Below are 21,602 nucleotides of genomic sequence, written 5' to 3' on the forward strand. Positions count from 1 at the left end.
TCCGTCTTGTGTGCCACATCTGCATCACGGAGTACTTGTGTGCTTTGTGCACAGCTGGTCAGCGGGCTCTTCAAGCAGCAGAGGTTCCTCCTCTGTGCAAGCGGCCCCGCCTCCCGCCGTAAGAACCGTGGACCTGGGCATGGGTCTCTCGGTGACGTCCGCACCTGGTGTCACACCATCCCCACGGGATTCCAGGCCCGGGAGCGGCGCTAGTGGCAGCAGCAGAAGCGGCGGAAGTGTCCAGAGCCAGAAGGTCCAGTGGAAGAGCCCATAGAGTCGCTGTGACACACTTAAGGTTGCAGACATTGGCTCACTGAGGGATTTTTACCTAAGATTTACATTACATTGAAATATGTGTGATTTACCAGCTCATAAGTGGTTAAACAAATTCAGCTGTGACACACTGACTGGTGCTAAAAAACAGTGGAATAATATCACTCCTTGTCAGTCAGATAGCTATAATGTACTTTTAATAAATGTGCTTGAATGGAAATAGATATATGATCAGCACAGTTATGTACTAGGGCTCAGGCCTTGCAACAGCCAATACTGTAACAACAGACAATAATGCAATAGCTGCCAATAACTGATTAATGTTTCCTTTCTTAATGTGATATGTCAATAATGGGTAACGCTTTACATTACTCCACCTTCATAATGCTTTTATATCACATAAAACGTTCAGTATACCTTCATAATGTATTCATTAAGTATCCATAAATCATTCATAAACATAATAACAAACATTATAATTGTATAATCATGTAATGTTTGTTATTAATGTATATTAAAGCTGTTAAGGGATGTTAGGATGTTAAGGTGTATTTGCATGCTACTTATAAATGTTCTATGAATGCATTATGGATGCATTATGAAGGTGCACTGAATGTAAAGCGTTACCCAATAATGTAATGACTGGCCAATAATTTAATACAATTACTGAACCAATAATGTAATAACTTTTCTTACATTAGGAATGGAAAAATTTATTATGTTACTGGCGTATTATTACATTACTGGTAATTATTACATAATTGGCTGCTACAGACTATGCTGGAATGTCCCCATTCAGACTCTCCTCTGTTTGCATCTATCTATCTATCTATCTATCTATCTATCTATCTAGGCTTGTTTTACATTCTGTCACTTACTCCATACATCCACCCATCCGTCTTTCTGTATCCACTTCTCCTATGCAGAGTCACGGGGTTCCATAGCCTATACCTGAAGCTACAGGTACATGGCAGGGAATAACCCAGATCAGGGCCCCACCCCATTGCAGGGCACACACACCACTCACACACACATCCACACAATTTGGCAAATACAATTCACTTTAGGGGAAACCCCACAATGACACGGGGAGAACATGGAAACTCCACACATATGAAGGCAGGACTGAGACTCAAACCCTAGTTAAATAAATAAATTTAAGATGACATATCTGTAGCGATATACAAGTAGTTATTGTTTTAACTTATTTCCTAAGTGCCTTAGATGCCACAGGGAGAGTGACTGCAGAAGCTGTTTCTGACTGGCTCCAGTCATACACACATGTCCCGTCGGGTGAGTTTTCAACGACATAGTGGAGAGACAGTCTTGGCTTTATCAGTCACTGTCTCTAGTGTTGGCGTGTTTTACTGGGAATTCAAAATGTTTCCAAACCGCCAATTTTGACTGACTGCAGCCAGCATTAGCCTTAGCCAACTGACAGCCACAATCATCATACTGTTTTATGTTGAACATCTATTTGTGAATTTAGGTTCCGCCAATGTCAGTAAAATAATTCATTCATTTCCTTTTGCATTCCCCCCCAGAAGAATAATACTATATTAATGGTGAAGTAGTCTTTATCCCCAGTTACGGTTATTCGAATAATGTTTCGTCAACTACAGAAGCAACCTAGATACCAAATTTTCTTACACTTAGGGACACCTTGAAGGTACGTTATTTCATCTGCTTTTCTTGCATGTACGGGAAACTGCATTTCTTTACGGGGCATCACATTTCATTTTCTTCACTGGAAGAATAAAATATTTTATCTCCGCTTTACAAGGGCACTTCATTATGTGTTCTCACTTGGAAGAGCTCCCATAGAGTTTTTTTCTACCAGAAAAGCACCCATAGAGCCAGGGACGTTACTAGACACCCTGAAGCCCCTGAGAATATGTTACCCTGCCCCCTTGGCATCCATTACAACAACTCTAGACATTCTCACAATGGGATGAACACCCGGCACAGCACTGTCATTAAGTTTTGTCCACTGACAGGGCATCTATTTGGGCACTTCATGTTTACTCACTGTAGAAGGAATTTGGAAGTCTATTAGTTTAAGAGTCTGCCAAAACTTTATTTCCTTTTCCAAAGCTTTGCGGAACAGGCACTCACCAATATTTCACGTGTCTTGTGATCTGTTCCCCGAACAACAGGTGCTTACATCTTTTATAGCCAAAAATGTGACAGCTTAAGGGAGGGGTCTGGTATCTTCAGACACCAGTCACTTCAGTGAAGCACAAGGCATTATCGGGTACAAACAACTTGACCTTTTCCTTCAAACACGTTGTTTCACTTCTATATATGTACCTTTTATTTCCCTTTGCCTGATTCCTGGCTCTGTAATTAAACAACTTCCTTATAACTCTTTACCCCCAGTAGCCATACGTAAAGACGTACTTGTGCATGTCACAATGAATAGGGACGTGTGTCAATACTCAGCACCCCAGATCTGATCTTCTGAAAGCCCCTGCCACCACAGACACTCCACCCACTGTAGACATGAATTCTGGTCCAGTAATTGATACTAAAATAAAGGAAAAATATATGAGCGTACCTCATAGTTTTGTATTGTCTTTTCACTGTGTACACATTTGATTGTATATGTATTAAATTTTAACATCTGTTCCAACAAAATTAATTGCCCTGATCGTTCCAATCCCCCTGTGTGCCACGCCCCCTTGTTTTCGTCATGTGGAATCCTCTTGTTTCTAGTTGTTAATTTACTCTGTATGTGAGTGTCTGTGAATGTTTCCCCATTCCGATCAATGACGTAATTCCGTGTTCCCGTGTGTGTGTTCCAAAGAAATCCCGTGAGCGACTCCCCCGACTCCTGCGCCACCGTGCTCGTGACACTAAATTAGTAACTGACTCGTGCTGAAAATGGAGTTTAATCCCAAGTTTCCAGTGTTCAATCCATCTTAAAAATAAGATATAGAGATTCTTGGAAAATGGGGGAAGTATGTATATGGGGTAAATTAAACATTGCAATATGGTACATAACAAGATGCAAGAGTGTCACAGTGTTGGCAGTGTCAACCATAAATAAAACACTAAATATATGTCGAATGCAAAAACATGCAATATATATATATATATGATTGTGCATGATTATATGAATTAATACCCAAAGTGTTTGTAAAACATTTTTATTTAAAACAAATGTTTGTTATTAAGCAGAAGATATTTCAGTTGGAATTTGTTTTTTCTTTTGGAATTCTGTTGGAATTTTCACTGTCAAGCGCTGTGTGGTGTGTCATACATACAGTGGGTGTGGTAACGCTGGTGAATCTGCCTTTTTTGACCTAATGGTATTTATAATAAATTACAAAACTATGGTACCATATAATGATGAATCACGCAGATTCTGTGTAACCTTCAGTTTATTGTAAAATTCAGTTCCTGTGCAATTTCCCCTGCTGCTAATCAATATATGGAGAGAACCTGTCAGCACACAGATACCAAAAGAAAATACCCATCACATGACTCATATCAAACAAACATACATGATAAATGTCAGGGCCAGGTACCTAGTAAATAGGTGTATCAATGTTATTTCTATTACATTCAGTGGATGCTTCATTTGGTACCCATACATTTTACTTTGTAGAACAACATTTGTTCCCTCAATCACTTAAAAATTAGATGAGCGCCACAGTGAAGCTTTTCTGCAGACCACAGTGGCACTATACTAAGGTTATTAGTATAACGGCACTTTTGTCCATTCTGTTAGGTTTAAAAAGTCTGACCATCCTTAGGTGCAGCCAATGAAGTGCTTGTCTGGCTGATTTGTAAAGGATGTACATATTTATTAAATTGATTGTCTGTGTTATACATATACACCTGTACTGTGTTAGATGTCCTGGATGACTTGTCAAGGAAACATTCTTGAAAGCTCCTCCCATCTTTGACAAGAATATATTCAATACACTTCATCATTCAGGGCAGACAGAAGCTCATTCTTTTACTATGTAAAGAAATTCACATTACTAGGTTCAACAGGAAGGAAAATGCTATATCTATTCCTGATATTGGGAGGTTTCTCCTTAGCATTGGGACAAGTGGCCACAACAAGTAAGTAATTTATGGTAACTCTATAATTTCAATTAAGTTATAAATATGAATATATGAAACATATGTATATATCAAATATATATACGTCTGTCTGTGTGTGTGTGTACTGAACAACATTTTATAATTGTGGCAATTATAAAACTCATTATTCTATAGCTGGTTAACTCTGGCGGAGATGTTAACTCATCGTTGACGATGCAGCATATTTTTTGCGTCTATTTCAGTTCATATCTCGCTGAAATGTTTATGTAAAAACATGAAAAAAAAATGCAGACTAAATCTGTAATCTATCTTCTTTTCAAAACATCTATTGTCGGAAGTATTAAAGTTTTTTAAATTAGGTTAAATTGGCAAAAAAGTAAATCATGTCACCTTTTTTTGTTTTACCTGCATCGGGAGCATGTACTACTGCTTTCACCTGTAGATCACTATTCACATTCTAAATAGCTGCATTAGCACATAATCAAATTGCATTCGCATGGTAATCTGAATTAGGTGAAATGCGATCCAGATACATCCCCATCAGCACCATAAAAGGGGGGGAGGATGTGGCCAGGTGTGAATGGCTCATGCATACACATGAAAGTTCCTACATATTCAATGAAAGGAGCCCAGAAATAGTGACATGAGTTCGGTTTTTCTTATTTATTTATCCAACCGAATGTTGCAACTACACCATTTAGTCATCTTCATGTAGCCAAGACTTTGGTGATCAGATATCTGGGATCAAAACAAACTGCCAGCATTGCTTACTATGTACTTTTACAATGTTTCTGCAAGTGTTCCAAATTGCATTTTGCAATGTCTATACTTTGATGTCAAATTCACATAAATCTGATATATGTACAAAGTACACTAAGATTAAGATGAGTTTAATGGCAAAACAAATATATAAGAAATAATTTATTTGCCATAAATTAAGTTTAGGATATTGAATTAAATGTGTGACCATGCCCTAGTCAGTGAAAGTGTGTTCCCTACCCTGAGACCCCAGAGGGTTAATGATGTGATAAACTGAATTTATACATAAATGATATATTGTAAAAAAGAAATTTCTACACAGTTTCTACACATTGCTGACCTTGTTAGAGTGCAAGTTATGTCAGCTAAGGTGTTCAGTCAGAGTATTTAATTTTTTTGCAAGATAGTATGCCTACTATGATATATAAAACAATACAGTAATATAATATATTTACAAATATATAAATATACAGAAAACATCAATGAGAATAAAGTTTTTTTCGATTCTTCATAGCGCCAACAACCGCAACAATGACAATACAACCAAAAATCACTACTTTAGGAACAACCACAACATTAACAACCACCACTGGAAAACTTCCAACGACAGCCACAACAATGACCTCAGCAACCACCACCGTCAAACCAACTGCAACAACCTCAACATCAACGACATTAGCAACCACTGAAAAACCAACGACAACCACAACAAACCTGACAACATCCACAACTGAAAAATCAACAACCACAACCACTCCAACAACATCAGTGACATCCACAACCACTGAAAAACCAACAACCGCAACATTGACAACATCCACAACCACTGAAAAACCAACGACACCCACAACAACCCAAACATCAATGACATCAACAACCACTGAAAAACCAACAACCGCAACAGCCCTATCGACAACATCCACAACCACTGAAAAACCAACACCCACGTTGACAACCACAACAACCCAAACATCGACAACCACAACAACCCAAATGTCAATGTCAACATCCACAACCACTGAAAAACCAAGCACAACGACCACAACATCCACAACCACTGAAAAACCAACAAGTGCAACAATCCCATCAACTTCCACAACCACTGAAAAACCAACACCCACATCGACAACTTCAACCCCAACAACATCGACAATATTCACAACTGAAAAAGCAACATCCACAACCACTCCAACAACATCAGTGACATCAACAACCACTGAAAAGCCAACAACAACCACAACAACCCAAACAATATCAACATCCACAACCACTGAAAAACCAACAACCACATCGACAACATCCACAACCACTGAAAAACCAACGACACCCACAACAACCCAAACATCAATGACAACATCAACAACCACTGAAAAACCAACAACACCCACGTCGACAACCACAACAATCCCAACATCGACAACCACAACAACCCAAACGTCAATGTCAACATCCACAACCACTGAAAAACCAAGCACAACGACCACAACATCCACAACCACTGAAAAACCAACAAGCGCAACAATCCTATCAACTTCCACAACCACTGAAAAACCAACACCCACATCGACAACTTCAACCGCAACATCGACAATATTCACAACTGAAAAACCAACATCCACAACCACTCCAACATCAGTGACATCAACAACCACTGAAAAGCCAACAACACCCACATCAACAACCACGACAACCCAAACAATGTCAATAACAACATCCACAACCACTGAAAAACCAACAACCGCAACATCGACAACATCCACAACCACTGAAAAACCAACGACACCCACAATAACCCAAACATCAATGACAACATCAACAACCACTGAAAAACCAACAACACCCACATCGACAACCACAACAACCCCAACATCGACAACCACGACAACCCAAACATCAATGTCAACATCCACAACAACTGAAAAACCAACAACCACATCGGCAACATCAACAACTACTGAAAAACCAACAACCGCAACATCGACACCATCCACAACCACTGAAAAACCAACGGCACCCACAACAACCCCAACATCAATGACAACATCAACAACCACTGAAAAACCAACAACGGCAACAGCCCTATCGACAACATCCACAACCACTGAAAAACCAACAACACCCACGTCGACAACCACAACCCCAACATTGACAACCACAACAACCCAAACGTCAATGTCAACATCCACAACCACTGAAAAACCAAGCACAACGACCACAACATCCACAACCACTGAAAAACCAACAACTGCAACAGCCCTATCGACAACATCCACAACCATTGAAAAATCAACAACACCCACATCGACAACCACAACAACCCCAACATCGACAACCACAACAACCCAAACGTCAATGTCAACATTCACAACCACTGAAAAGCCAACAACACCCACATCAACAACCACGACAACCCAAACAATGTCAATATCAACATCCACAACCACTGAAAAACCAACAACCACATCGGCAACATCGACAACCACTGAAAAACCAACAACCGCAACATCGACATCAACAACCACTGAAAAACCAACAACACCCACGTCGACAACCACAACAACCCCAACATCGACAACCACAACAACCCAAACATCAATGTCAGCATCCACAACCACTGAAAAACCAAGCACAACGACCACAACATCCACAACCACTGAAAAACCAACAAGCGCAACAATCCTATCAACTTCCACAACCACTGAAAAACCAACACCCACATCGACAACTTCAACCCCAACAACATCAACAATATTCACAACTGAAAAACCAACATCCACAACCACTCCAACAACATCAGTGACATCAACAACCACTGAAAAGCCAACAACACCCACATCAACAACCACGACAACCCAAACAATGTCAATAACAACATCCACAACCACTGAAAAACCAACAACCGCAACATCGACAAAATCCACAACCACTGAAAAACCAACGACACCCACAATAACCCAAACATCAATGACAACATCAACAACCACTGAAAAACCAACAACACCCACGTCGACAACCACAACAACCCCAACATCGACAACCACGACAACCCAAACATCAATGTCAACATCCACAACAACTGAAAAACCAACAACCACATCGGCAACATCAACAACTACTGAAAAACCAACAACCGCAACATCGACACCATCCACAACCACTGAAAAACCAACGGCACCCACAACAACCCCAACATCAATGACAACATCAACAACCACTGAAAAACCAACAACACCCATGTCGACAACCACAATGACCCCAACATCGACAACCACAACAACCCAAACATCAATGTCAACATCCACAACCACTGAAAAACCAAGCACAACGACCACAACATCCACAACCACTGAAAAACCAACAATGGCAACAGCCCTATCGACAACATCCACAACCACTGAAAAACCAACAACACCCACGTCGACAACCACAACAACCCAAACGTCAATGTCAAAATCCACAACCACTGAAAAACCAAGCACAACGACCACAACATCCACAACCACTGAAAAACCAACAACTGCAACAGCCCTATCGACAACATCCACAACCACTGAAAAACCAACAACACCCACATCGACAACCACAACAACCCCAACATCGACAACCACAACAACCCAAACGTCAATGTCAACATCCACAACCACTGAAAAGCCAACAACACCCACATCAACAACCACGACAACCCAAACAATGTCAATATCAACATCCACAACCACTGAAAAACCAACAACCACATCGGCAACATCGACAACCACTGAAAAACCAACAACCGCAACATCGACATCAACAACCACTGAAAAACCAACAACACCCACGTCGACAACCACAACAACCCCAACATCGACAACCACAACAACCCAAACGTCAATGTCAGCATCCACAACCACTGAAAAACCAACAACACCCACGTCGACAACCACAACAATCCCAACATCGACAACCACAACAACCCAAACGTCAATGTCAACATCCACAACCACTGAAAAGCCAACAACACCCACATCAACAACCACGACAACCCAAACGTCAATGTCAACATCCACAACCACTGAAAAGCCAACAACACCCACATCAACAACCACGACAACCCAAACATCAATGTCAACATCCACAACCACTGAAAAACCAAGCACAACGACCACAACATCCACAACCACTGAAAAACCAACAACTGCAACAGCCCTATCGACAACATCCACAACCACTGAAAAACCAACAACACCCATGTCAACAACCACAACAACCCCAACATCAACAACCACAACAACCCAAACGTCAATGTCAACATCCACAACCACTGAAAAGCCAACAACACCCACGTCGACAACCACAACAACCCCAACGTCAATGTCAACATCCACAACCACTGAAAAACCAAGCACAACGACCACAACATCCACAACCACTGAAAAACCAACAACTGCAACAGCACTATCGACAACATCCACAACCACTGAAAAACCAACAACACCCACATCAACAACCACAACAACCCCAACGTCAATGTCAACATCCACAACCACTGAAAAACCAAGCACAACGACCACAACATCCACAACCACTGAAAAACCAACAACTGCAACAGCCCATTCGACAACATCCACAACCACTGAAAAACCAACAACACCCACGTCGACATCCACAACAACCCCAACGTCAATGTCAACATCCACAACCACTGAAAAACCAAGCACAATGACCACAACATCCACAACCACTGAAAAACCAACTGCAACAGCCCTATCGACAACATCCACAACCACTGAAAAACCAACAACACCCACATCAACAACCACAACAACCCCAACATCGACAACCACAACCCAAACGTCAATGTCAACATCCACAACCACTGAAAAACCAACAACACCCACATCGACAACCACAACAACCCCAACATCGACAACCACAACCCAAACGTCAATGTCAACATCCACAACCACTGAAAAGCCATCAACAACCACGACAACCCAAACAATGTCAATATCAACATCCACAACCACTGAAAAACCAACAACCACATCGGCAACATCGACAACCACTGAAAAACCAACAACCGCAACATCGACAACATCAACAACCACTGAAAAACCAACAACACCCACATCGACCACCACAACAACCCCAACATCAACAACAATAAAACCAGCCCCAACAGCAAACATAGCAACGACTACCACAACGACCCCAACAACGGCAACATCAACAACCCCAACAACGACGTCAACATCCACAATGACCCCAACAACGACATCAACATCCACAGTGACCCCAACATCAACAACCACCATCAGACCTGCCCCAACAACACACACAGCGACAACCACAATGACCCCAACACTAACAACAATGACCACTAACAAGCCAGTCCCAATAGCAAACATAGCAACGACTACCACAACGACCCCAACAATGTCAACATCAAGAACCACTATCAAACCAGCCCCAACCACACAGAAAGAGACTAAAAGCACAACGACAATAACCGAAACAACGTCAACATCCACAACGACCCCAACATCAACAACCACCATCAAACCTGCCCCGAAACACACAGCGATAACCACAACGACCCCAACATCAACGACGACCATCAAACCTGCCCCAACAGCAAGCAAAGTCACAACTACCACAACGACCCCAACAATGTCAACATCAACAACTACCATCAAACCAGCCCCAAGCACACACAAAGAGTCTACTAGCACAACAACCACAATAACCCCAACATCAACAACCACTATCAAACCAGCCCCAACAGCAACCAAAGCGATGACTTCCACAAGGACCCCAACAACATCAACAACCACCATCAACCCAACCGCAACACACAGAACAACAACCACAATAACCCCAAAAACGTCAACATCAACAACCACAACGACCCCAACAATGACATCAACATCCACAAGGACCCCAACATCAACAATCACCATCAAACCAGCCCTAGCAGCAAACAAAGTGACAACAACCAGAACGACTCCAACAAAAAGATCAACAACCACCATTACCCCAACAAAGACAACCAGAACGACTCCAACAACGAAGTCAACAAGACAATCAACAACCTCCACTGTCAAACCAGCAAACACCTCTGCAGGACTACAAGTTCCCGCTCAGTCTGTCATGCTGACTTTAGCTCTATTTCTATCTTTTCATGGACTCAGTTTTTGATAAATCTTCCTTTGCATGTGTCAAAGCTGATATAATTATGTGTTACATGTATGAAATCACCTAAATCTTTATATATCACTTTTTTTAATAATGCGTGCATCTGCTTAGTATAATAGGGTAGTATTTTTTGTAGAAGTATAGCATAATAGTATCTTATTGCTAATGTTCTCCCCATAGTGCCCTTTGATGGACTGTCATCCCATTCTCTGTGTGTCTTGTGCTTCCTGGGATAGTTTCCGGGCCCAGTTACAATGTTTTATTATGTAGTTGCAAACATGTAAATTTGTACTGCTGTGTAAATTCTTTATTTTCATTAAAGGCACAATTGAATCTTCAAAGGATTTTGGGCAGATCTGCAAGATTTACTCAGAAAGACATACAACCAATTTTTGTCCAATAACTATCCTGTGATATATCCATCCATCCATTTTCCAAACCACTTATCCTACTGGGTCGTGGGGGGTCCGGAGCCCATCCCGGAAGCAATGGGCACAAGGCAGGGAACAACCCAGGATGGGGGGCCAGCCCATCGCAGGGCACACTCACACATGCACACCTCCAGACTGTGGGAGAAAGCCAGAGTACCCGGAGGAAACCCCACAACGACATAGGGAGAACATGCAAACTCTGTACACATGTAACCCAGGCGGAGACTCGAACCCGGGTCCCAGAGGTGTGAGGCAAGAGTGATAACCACTGCACCAACATGCCGCTCCAACCTGTGGTATATATTTTTTTTAATTACCCCTTAAAACTGTCTCGGGATGGCATGTCAGGACATCACCACCTAAGGTGAGGCTGAGAATGAGTGGTATTTTTCGTATGTGGATTACTCGTTTAACTGGATGTAATTGTTGACGATTTGGCATGATCCTGGATCTTTCGGTTTTTCAAAACTCTTGCTGGATGTGTTGTCATAGCAGCACATCCAAATCGTCAAACCTGCTCGGAGCAGGCTTGTTTTAAGTAAACAAGGATTAGCTCACACACTTAATCAGTGTCCGTGCATGGAAACCCATTCAATCATGGCCTCGCCATTCATGGATGAGCAACCAATTGCAATCGGTGCACAAATAATAAGAAGGGAATTTCAAATTGAGAGTGTTTTGTGCAATCGGCAAGATCCTTTATTGTTGCCGGATGATATTCTTTTCAAAAGATACCGCTTCAGCCAAGATGAAATATTACATCTTAAAGATTTATTTGCTTTGTATAGTAGAAGTCCAACTGGGCAAAATCAGGCTCTCACAGCCACACAGACAATGTGCATTTTGCAAGCGCCACTTTTTTGTATACTTTAGGCAATTTGGAAAATATATTAAAGAGTACATGCAGTTTGCCAGGCAATTCGCAATTTTTTCTCCTGCACACCTACGAGTGCAGGCAATGAAGCAGGCGTTTTATGGCATTGCAGGTAATGTATACACAATAAAATAATTATAAATTTAAAAATCACACTAATATACTCATTACCCAAAATTTCCAAAGGTTTTGTCTGCCATCTTCTTATTAGCTTCAAAAGGAATGTTTTATAAATATTAAAATATTAAAGATCAACATTTCATATACATAAAATTAACAAACACACACACATACATACATACGTGTGTGTGTGTGTATATATATATAGAGAGATATATATATATACATAGATATATATGGTAAACACATTTCATATATATATATATATATATATATATATATATATATATATATATATATATATATATATATATATATATATATATATATATATATATGAAATGGGGGGCGGCATGGTGGTGCAGTGGTTAGCACTGTCACCTCACACCTCTGGGACCCGGGTTCGAGTCTCCGCCTGGGTCACATGTGTGCGGAGTTTGCATGTTCTCCCCGTGTCGTCGTGGGGTTTCCTCCGGGTACTCCGGTTTCCCCCCACAGTCCAAAAACATGCTGAGACTAATTGGAGTTGCTAAATTGCCCGTAGGTGTGCATGTGTGAGTGACTGGTGTGTGAGTGTGCCCTGCGATGGGCTGGCCCCCCATCCTGGGTTGTTCCCTGCCTCGTGCCCATTGATTCCGGGATAGGCTCCGGACCCCCCGCGACCCAATAGGATAAGCGGTTTGGAAAATGGATGGATGGATGGATGGATATATGAAATGTTGTGTTTACCAGTTTGAAATATATTTTTGTACTTCACTTTAACTTGTTCCCATGTCCTGCATGATTGCGTTTATATTTGTACTGTAATTATGACAATAAGATAATAATGAAACATTGGAAACGTAATACTACATTCAAGTCATGAATACAATAACTAAAAACTACTTAAACATTTAATTTGTCGAACACTTTTTGCCAGCCATATTTTCTAGTATGGGCCACTTTTGATGTGTTTCCTTTACTACATATTAAATCTTTGAATTCATCATACCCCTCTAATAAAAGGTTCTGCTTGGATTGCATAAAAAATGATGCCTTGTATTTTGATGTTTTGTGGCAGCAGTGCAGTGTGGGAGCGCGCAATCATTTCAGATGAATGGATCCAGCTAGACTAATCTATGCAACCATCTTGGTTGCAAACACTGGGTGTTTCTCGATAGCAAGGTCAGGTCAGATCAGGTTGGGGAGCATGCGTTGATGCAGTGTGTTGCCGCACCCACCACACAGCAACACTCCTAGGGAGCCCGGCCGGCAATCCCCCAGGCAGATACACCGTCCAGTCCCACGCTCTGCAACTGGCCATCCATCTGCTGCAGCCAGGTGTAACATGGGCATCCTCTTAGCCTGGTACAGCCGCTTGGGTCCTCAGCAATGAGCCGTAGTGCTGAAAAACTGATGCTCTCTCACAATGCAGGTAATGTTCCTCATTCGGGACTCGTCTAGCAATCGCTAATTCGATACAAAGTCAAACCAGCGGTACCTAAGGATTCCCCAAAGAGACACAGTAACAAAGGAGTCCAGTCATCCTTTCAGCTCACTGGATAGTGTCCATGTCTCACAGCCATACAACAAGACAGGGACTACCAGCACTCTAAAGACTTGGATCCTTCATCCTCTTGCAAAAATATTGGGAACACCACAAACCCCTTTCCAGCGACCTCATGACCCCCCATGCTCTTCCACTCCGTTTCCTGACTTCATGAATGTTGTTGCTGAGGTAGGTAAATCTCTCGACAAGGTCGACATTCTCCCCACAGACAGACACACTACTGAGGGTTGTGGCTAAGAAGTCATTAAAAGCCTGGATCTTGGTCTTTATCCAGGACACACATAAACACAGACACTCAGACTCTCGAGAGCCCTGATCAGAGCCTCCATTGACTTCGCGAAGAGTACAGCATCGTTGGCAAAGTTCAGTAAATAGTAAAAGGATGCCCCACAGGTGCTGGACCCCACGACCTTGCCCAACACCCAGTCCATACAAGCATTGAACAGTGTTTGAGCAAGAACACACCTCTGGTGAACCCCAGAATCAACTGGCAAGAATGCAGAAATGCTCCCTCCACTCTGCACAGCACTTACAGTACCAGTGTATAGGCCGGCCATGATGTCTAACAATTTCGGGGGGATCCAACAAAGTCTCAGGATGTCCCACAGGACAACTCGATCAATAAAGTCAAACACTTTCCGAAATTCGACAAAGGCTGCAAAAAACCTCTGCCGATATTTGCACTTGTGCTCGATGAGAACCCTCAGTGCAAGGATACGATCGGTGGTAGACTATTTAGGTGTAAAACCAGACTTCTCCGGTTGCTGACAGACAAGCAAGTAATCACGGATCCTGTTAAGGATGCCCCTAGCAAGGACCTTACCCGGCACTGAAAGCAATGTTATTCCCCTGTACTGTAGTTGCTGCAATGTAGGCGATCACCCTTTCCTTTCCAGATAGGGATTAAAAATCCCGTTTACCAGTCAGTTGGGATGATGCATGACTCCCAGATGGAAGCAATGATTGTCTGCAATGCCAGAAAGGACAGCCTTACCAGCAGCCTGGAGAAGTTCAACCTGGATACCACAGATCCTGCAGCCTTCCCTACCCTCAGCTGATTCACCACCCATGCAATCTGAGTGAGATTGGATGGTTCACAGCTGATTGGAGGGTCAACTTGGAGAACTGTGAACCCAGAGATGTCCAACATCCTAGTTGAAGGGTCAGCTTTAAACTGCTGCTCAAAGTAGCCGGCCCAGTGGGTCACAACTGCAATGTCATCCGTAAGTACTGTTCCATCACTCATCCTGACTTCAAGCCTCTGAAGAACAGATTCAGATGTGCCTAATGCTTTGATTCCTCTGTTAGCAGGGCGTGGGTCACTAGACCACAGATGGCGTGTCATCTGCTCACAGATTTTTCTAACAAACACCTCCTAATCTGCTCTCAGAGCTCTCACGGCCATCCTTCTCAGTACCCGGTACCTCCTTCTGAGAACACTGGCAACACCCACATCAGAGTACCAACAACAAGTCTGTGGTCGGAATTCACAAACTTGGCACTTAGCTGTCTCCAGTGTCTGCCCATGAGGATGTGATCGATCTTCTTCGCCGCACACCAGTATTGGACCGAGTACCAAGTCCAACGATGCAGCTCAGGGCGTTGGAACCAGGATCCAGCGACCCGCAGCCCTTGACCTTTCGCAAAGTCAAGGAACATGGAGCCACTTTCACCGTGGTCTCCAGACCCATGGGGGCTGACGCAATCCTGATAGCCAGCCCTGTCAGTGCCAGTGGTCACATTTAAGTCACCCGTGACCAGAGGAGTGTCATCTCATGGGCACCCTTCAACTACTGAGCAAAGTTGTGAGTAAAATGTCTCCCTCAATGAGACATCACTCACTGTGGTCAGAGCATACACTGAGACAACAGACAAGAAACCCAAGGAGTCCCTTATCCTGAGTCACAGGTGACATCAGGTACCATTGGACAGAGCCGATCTGCTATAGCAACAGCTACTCCTTGAGTGTGGCAGCCATCAGACCGATCAGACCAAAAGTAGGTATACCTACCTACAGAGATCTGACAACTCCACGGTCTACGTACCTCAAAGAATGCTGCCACCGAAACGCGGAGTTTATGAAGCTCCCCCAACAGCAGAGGAAGACGGTCATCTTCCCGGTACCACGTGCCTACTCGGATGGGTCACCTAAAACTAAAACCCAAGTGCTGCCATTCAGCAAGCGACGCCTCACACCACACCAGCCCCGATCCCCAACAGGCCTGAACCTATTAGCTCTCCGACAGTTTCGACTCATCCGGGGATGAGGCTTCGAAGGCTTTCCTCCATCCTCTTCATAGCGCATGCAGCCTTCCTGGGGGTGTGGAAGGCATTGATTTTTCTACAAAACAGTAGAAAGAGACAATCGGAAAAAACTGTTAGTCCACATCGTTGGTCCTCCTCTGTGTGCAACCTGGAAATGATTTTGTTTGGCGAGCGCTGTCAGGACTGGGACAGAGACTTGGGCGGATCTGACGAATCTCCAGTCCGGATAAGTCTGCAGCCACAAAACCTTACGGCACGTAACAAAACCTTATGGTACATAACAAAACCGTATCGCATGTAACATTTCAAACCTACCTTTTCTCTCAAAAATACTTGACAAAACTGTTGCGGCCCAGGTTCAGTGTCACCTTACTGACAATTATCTGTTCAAATAGTTTCAGTCTGGGTTTTGTCTTTTACTACTTAAACTGTTGAGCTGGAAAGTAGGATGTCAACTCTACCAGATCGGAGAAGACAAAGTGCTGCTTGACCTAATGATGGTTGTAGCCAGTGTGACTGCGAATGCCTGCTCCGCCATAGTTGCTGTTGCACCGACTTCTCCAAAGCCTAAGACTATTCATACCAATGAGCCATGGCGCCAACTGGGTGCTCAACCAAAATTGGTGAATTGCTCCACACCGTCTCAGCTAGAGATCCAGATTGTGGCCTGCAGAGGAAAGTGAGGTGGTAAACGCTCAGACTGCCACTCTCATACCCTGACCAAACCATGCGGGATTAAACTGGGGAATAGATTCAGTGTTTTGGAAGAGCAGGAGGACTCTCCTCTGTCTGCATCTCCTCTCCAAGTCGCCGCACCGGACCCAGCGGGTTTCACCGAGTGACCAGTATCACTCAGAACCCTTCATCATCGCTATTGTTCCAGATGGCCTCACCTCTGCATTCATCTGGGTGGAATGCACATGTAGCTGCACCCTGGTGTCTCCCACCAGTTATACCAATCATAAGGAATATTACGATCAGCTGTTATCTACTATATTTATGGAGCCATGGTATTGGACTTCCTATGTCATCTCCCTGTTATGTTGAAGAAGTACCTATCTGCGCAGAACATGATTATTCATCAGAAACCAGACGTCTGTGGTTTCAACACAAGAATTTTGGCTTCATCTAAACCTGTGGGAAAAAAAGTTTTTATCTTCGGCCTAATTGCAACTTTTGGAAGAGGATGTGGATGTTTCAAGCACACTTTAAGCCTGCAGAGTTGGTTCTAGGTGACTTGCCCTCTATACAATTTAGTTTTTATTGAGAATTTGAATCTTTAGGATTGATAGAATTCACCCCAATACTTTAGGCACTCAAGTATTGAAGGACAATTTTTATTCAGTGCCGAATACTACAAAATAACAAAATTTTGATGAGTTTGTTCATGTCATGCCCGGCTCGTCCACTCCTCATGTGTGCCACGCCCCCTGATTATCCACGTGTGCTTCCCTGATCTAGCCCAGCTGTGTCTGATTATTTTCGCCCAGTCCTGTCTATTTCAGTCCATGTCTTGCCTTTGTTCCTTGTCCGTCATTGACGTTAGTTGATGTTCGTACTAATGTTCTGTCCTGCACGTAGCCCAATTCCCCGAATAAACCCCGTTTACCCCGACTTATGGCTACCTGCTTCCTCCTTGCCTGCCTGCCTGTCCGTGCGATCACCTGCTTCACCCAACGATCGTAACCACGGAAACTGACAGTTCACACTGTTAAGTATGGGTTGCATGCAGACAATGTTACATTAACCCCTGTTGTAGTAGCCTTTTCCTCTGTGCTAAAGACGTACTTTTGAGTCTATAGGTTTATCTTATATTAATAAGCCCTCTGCTGTTCTCTCAACTCAGTATGCTATTTGCTGTCGAGTTTATTGTGTTATTCCAAAGTCAGTGAGAATCAATGAAAATAAGAATGCCATTTATAAAAATTTGATTCCTATAAAATTGTTGCACTTTTTTTCTAGGCCCACAGTTACTGCTAAGATGTGATTATTAAATGTAAAGTGTCTTTCCAACAAGAGCTTTATTCTAAACAATATCATTTGAAATTAGCTCGATTATTTCTTTCTTACTGAGAGCGTAAAATTCACAGATTGTAAATGAAGACACTGCTGCAAAAGTTTCTTCCGCCTTTTATGCCTCTTGTTCTATCATGTTGGCTGTAGATTCAGCTGACAAATCAGCTGATAGATGAATTAGATAAGTTATGTGCTTCAATTATTGTCACCCTTTTTCTCAAATAAGCCACGGACAGAACATATGAGTTCCCCTTGCTTTAGTGAAGACATCCATGTGCTGAAGAGAAAATGTAGAAGAGCTTAAGAAGTTTAGCAAGCTACTAAATTGACCATACCACTTGAACACTTAAAGGACCACTTATATTCTTATGACACAGCTGTTAACACTGCCAAGGCTGAGAATTTCTCACAAGTAATTACTGCTAATGTACATAACCCTAGGCATTTGTTCAAAACTTTTAATGACCTTGATAATCCTGTTCAAACAACAGTGGCTTCTAGACTTATTGAGTGCAAAGAATTCCTAACGTTTTTCACTTATAAAGTCCATAAAATCAGCGTGTTTATAGTTCATCCACAGTCTTACAATAAGGTACAATTTGCAGAAAAGGGTTTACTTAGCTGATTTAGGTGTATTACTGAGCACGATCTGAACTGAACTCTTTCATCAACTTAAACTGACATCTAGCTCTGTAGACGTCATACCCACTAAACTGCTCAAATAAATCAGTTATGTTGTATCCTCAACTCATTTATGTTGTCAGTAGTTCTTTGACCACTTGTGTTGTCTGATTATTTCAAAAGAGCTGTGGCACAGCCCTTGCTCAAGAAATCAAATCTTAGTCAGCGCTAAATAATTTTAGGCCCATCTCCAAACTCCCATTCTTATCAAAAGAATTAGAGAAAGTCACAGCAATGAAAGTTCTGGAAGTTGTAGAGTGCAGTATTCTCTTTCAGAAGTTTAAATCTGGTTTCACAACTAAAAACAGCACATAAACAGCTCTCCTCAGAGTTCTAATGGCATTTTAGTAAATGAAGATGCTGGGAATATCTTGGTGTTAATTCTTCTTTGACACGATTGATCATGCTAATATGACCAGTATATTAAAGCAGTGGGTGGGAATATCAGGAACTGCACTAGCCTGGTTCTTCTCCTATTTTTTGACAGAACTTTTTCAGTTCCTGTTGCAGTCTGATGCAACCAGACTACTTACAAGATTAAGGGCTTGTGAGCATATTGCTCCAATTCTGACCTCACTTCCATTTAAATTCAGAATTTATTAAAAATTATTTTAAATATTTTTGATCACTTTTTAAGCTTTACATTATTGGATCCAGAGTATATATCTGAATTATTAGTTCCCTATCAAACAATGAGACCTTTATTACCATCTGGTAAGGAGCTACTCACTGTTTCAGAGTTGAGATTAAAGATCAAAGTTCATAAGGCTTTTTCTGTGTTGACTCCTAAACTTTGGAACAGCGTACCAGTATTGGGTCAACTGACTCAGTTGCCATTTTACTTCGCACTTAAAAACTCAGTTTTATCGTTCAGCATTTTATGGCTTGTATTTTGTTGAGGTCATAAATTAGATTTTTTTGATACCTTTTGTTTTTTCTTATTTTTATATTTTATGATGTTCTAATTTTGTTGTTAATACTTTTCATTTGCAATGTTTTATATTTACAGGGTAAATATGAGGAAAAAGTCTATAAATTCTTTATAATACAAAAGTTTCAACATGGAATCTGATATGACAAGGGGTGTTCTACGAATGCTGTTATTGCTATATAACTGCTCTTGGGCATTTCACATCTGGAAGAGCTCCAGCATAAGGGGGGCGATCTGGATGCTCGGCAGAGAAGGAGATCCAAGCTCTGGAGAACACCCTGCATGTGGTCAACAGCCGCAATACCACTTACCGGAAATCATTCCACAAAGTAGAGGAGTCAAGTAGGCGTGATGCGTTATTTCAGGATGTTCATCTACAAACTATGCTAGTAAGTGACTATTCTGATTCACTGTGTTCATTACTTCGATTGGTGATGTTCCTGTTGCAGAGTGTTGGCGTTTTCCTGCCCAAGGGCACTGCATGTTTCACTGTAGCAGTGAGTGTTACAAGCCATGGCCTGGAACGAAGCAGGAAAGAAGCACAAATAGGATAAAATGTGGTTCTTTGGAATGAATAATTCAAGTACAGAAATATTGCAAAGTCTTTCAGTCAGAGATTCCCATAAACAATTTATAAGATATGACAGGATTTATAAGATATGACTGCTTGTATTGATGTAATCCAGAACAGAAGAGGTGTACCTTTCAATGTCCACTTCCAAGTCCTGAGTGGCGGTGGTGTTAACCAAGCTGCTGTAGAGCAGAGTCTGCCTCTTCAGGCCAGACTTTCACTGTCCTCACGGAAGGCCTCATACATCTGATGAGTGATGTGTATTTGGGGAGCGGCAGCACGTGCCGAGTGATTTAACTGTGTGTTTCTTCCCCAGTTGCGGTCTGTCCTTCTTGCCCTTCCCGAGTCTCCGGTGCCTCCTGCCTGCCCTCCTGCTCTTCCCGTGAAGCACCTCGTGTATTTCCCTATGTTCGTCATTTATGATTGATCTACCGTCTTCTCGACCTTCGGCCTCCCCTCTCTCGACCATGGCTTTGGATTGTGTTTTGGCTTTTGACAATACGATTGGACAGCTATTGACTATGACTTTGACCCGGCTCATGACTACCGTATGTTTAACCCCTAATAAACTTGATTGCCTGGATCCACTTGTGTTTGTCTTGTTTGGAAGGACAGCCTGCAGTTCTTTCATTGTGGGCATAGTTTTAGCATCTGGTAGTAAACACATGGCAGTGATAACAATAGTTGTGAATTCCCAGGGTAGGTAAAAAGGTCTTCTCTTAATCATCAGATATTCCAGATCGGCAGAGCAATGACTTCCCGTTGTGACAATGTCCTCATACCAAGCATTGTTCACGTAAACGCACTTTTGGTCTTACCGGAGTTCTTTATTGCTCTGTTGGCCCTGAAGATGGTGCATTGGCGGGAAAAATGCTAGGCAGAGATACTTGGTGGGGGGGGGGGGG

The 21,602-nt window shown here is 42.4% G+C and overlaps 2 protein-coding genes across 3 annotated transcripts in view; both read left to right on the forward strand.

The window, feature by feature from the left end:
• The window catches only part of ccdc39 (coiled-coil domain containing 39), a 71,045-nt gene that overhangs the window by 17,548 nt on the left and 31,895 nt on the right, over positions 1-21,602 (forward strand). The window contains exon 20 of one of the 2 annotated variants that reach the window (XM_048988416.1): positions 55-83. In XM_048988416.1, the coding sequence (XP_048844373.1) occupies positions 55-83 (29 nt within the window). Of the gene's footprint in view, positions 1-54; positions 2,830-21,602 lie in introns of those variants that run through there. The other variant, XM_048988415.1, reaches the window with a different exon arrangement.
• LOC125716288 (mucin-2-like) lies at positions 5,958-11,594 on the forward strand. Its single transcript, XM_048988414.1, has one exon. It carries the CDS (start codon positions 6,082-6,084, stop codon positions 11,260-11,262), a length of 5,181 nt encoding a protein of 1,726 aa, XP_048844371.1. The 5' UTR covers positions 5,958-6,081; the 3' UTR covers positions 11,263-11,594.

The sequence above is a fragment of the Brienomyrus brachyistius genome, chromosome 21 (assembly GCF_023856365.1).
Source record: "Brienomyrus brachyistius isolate T26 chromosome 21, BBRACH_0.4, whole genome shotgun sequence".
Lineage (NCBI taxonomy): Eukaryota > Metazoa > Chordata > Actinopteri > Osteoglossiformes > Mormyridae > Brienomyrus > Brienomyrus brachyistius.

Excerpts from the sequence above, each read along its gene's own strand:
- LOC125716288 (XM_048988414.1), top strand. The coding sequence starts at position 6,082 with ATGTCAATGTCAACATCCACAACCACTGAAAAACCAAGCACAACGACC.